The following is a 910-nucleotide window of genomic DNA, read 5'->3' on the forward strand; positions in this document are numbered from 1 at the left end:
AGGGCCCGGGATGGGCAGGCTGAGCACCGGCCGCACGCGCAGCTCGATGAGTTCGCGGCCTGCGCGGCCCGGGCTCAGGCCGCGGCTCCGGCGCAGGCTCTCCTCGCGCTCGCAGCTGCGGCGGATTTCGCGTTCGATGGGCGTCTCCATGAGCAGCTCCTCCGCCTGCCGCTGGGGAGCCTCGGGGCGCGGTGGAAAACGCTGCTGGGGGGCCCCCGAGCCGGACCCGGAGGCGGAGGTCTCGGGGCCCAGAGGCGGACACTGCCCCTGGGCCTCCGCGCTGTGCGCTCCGGACAGCCCAGGGCCGTCGCCGCCCGGCCCGGGACCCTCAAAGCCTGCAGCTGTGGACAGCCCGGGGCGCTCCGCGTCCCGCTCGGCTGCTGGCTCGAGGACGTCGCCCTCCTGCTCGTGGGTCTCGACGCCCTCCTCTGTGGAAGGCACGGGGACCTCGCTGTCCGGCCTGGACACTTCGATGTCCTGCCCTGCGGCAGGCCCCGGGGCTGCGCTGTCTGGCCTGGGGGGCTCGTGGCCCCACGCCTCAGACGACCCCAGGGCTCCGCTCTCCGGCCCGGGGGCCTCGGTGTCCGGGGTTGGGAGCAGCTCGGAAGCCTCAGGTCCCCGATCCGGGGTTTGGATGCCCAGAGCGGAGACACGGTGCCCTGTGCGGCACCTGTGGCCGCGGTCGCTGCCCGTGGGTTCCAGGGCGTCGTCCGCACCGGCCGCTTCTCTGACCCGCCTCTGGCCTCTAAGAACGGCCCTCGGGGGCAGGGCCGGGCACCGCCCCCGGCACCTGCCGGGAGGGCTCGGCCCCGCCCCGGCCCCGCCCTCCGAATAGGGGCGCCTCGGTGGGCACACGGTTTCGTCCACTAGCGCGCCCAGGTCAGCTCAGGGCACAAGACTTCTTGAAAGA

General features: G+C 74.6%; 1 protein-coding gene across 1 annotated transcript in view; it reads right to left on the minus strand.

The window, feature by feature from the left end:
- The window catches only part of MISP3 (MISP family member 3), a 1300-nt gene extending 881 nt beyond the window's left edge, over positions 1–419 (minus strand). The window contains exon 1 of the mRNA XM_021715688.1: positions 6–419. Within this exon, the coding sequence (XP_021571363.1) occupies positions 6–150 (145 nt within the window). The 5' untranslated portion in view covers positions 151–419. The remainder of the gene's footprint in view (positions 1–5) is intronic.
- Positions 420–910: the final 491 nt, after the last annotated feature.

The sequence above is a fragment of the Carlito syrichta genome, unplaced genomic scaffold (assembly GCF_000164805.1).
Source record: "Carlito syrichta isolate Samal-C Ts95f unplaced genomic scaffold, Tarsius_syrichta-2.0.1 Scaffold307292, whole genome shotgun sequence".
Lineage (NCBI taxonomy): Eukaryota > Metazoa > Chordata > Mammalia > Primates > Tarsiidae > Carlito > Carlito syrichta.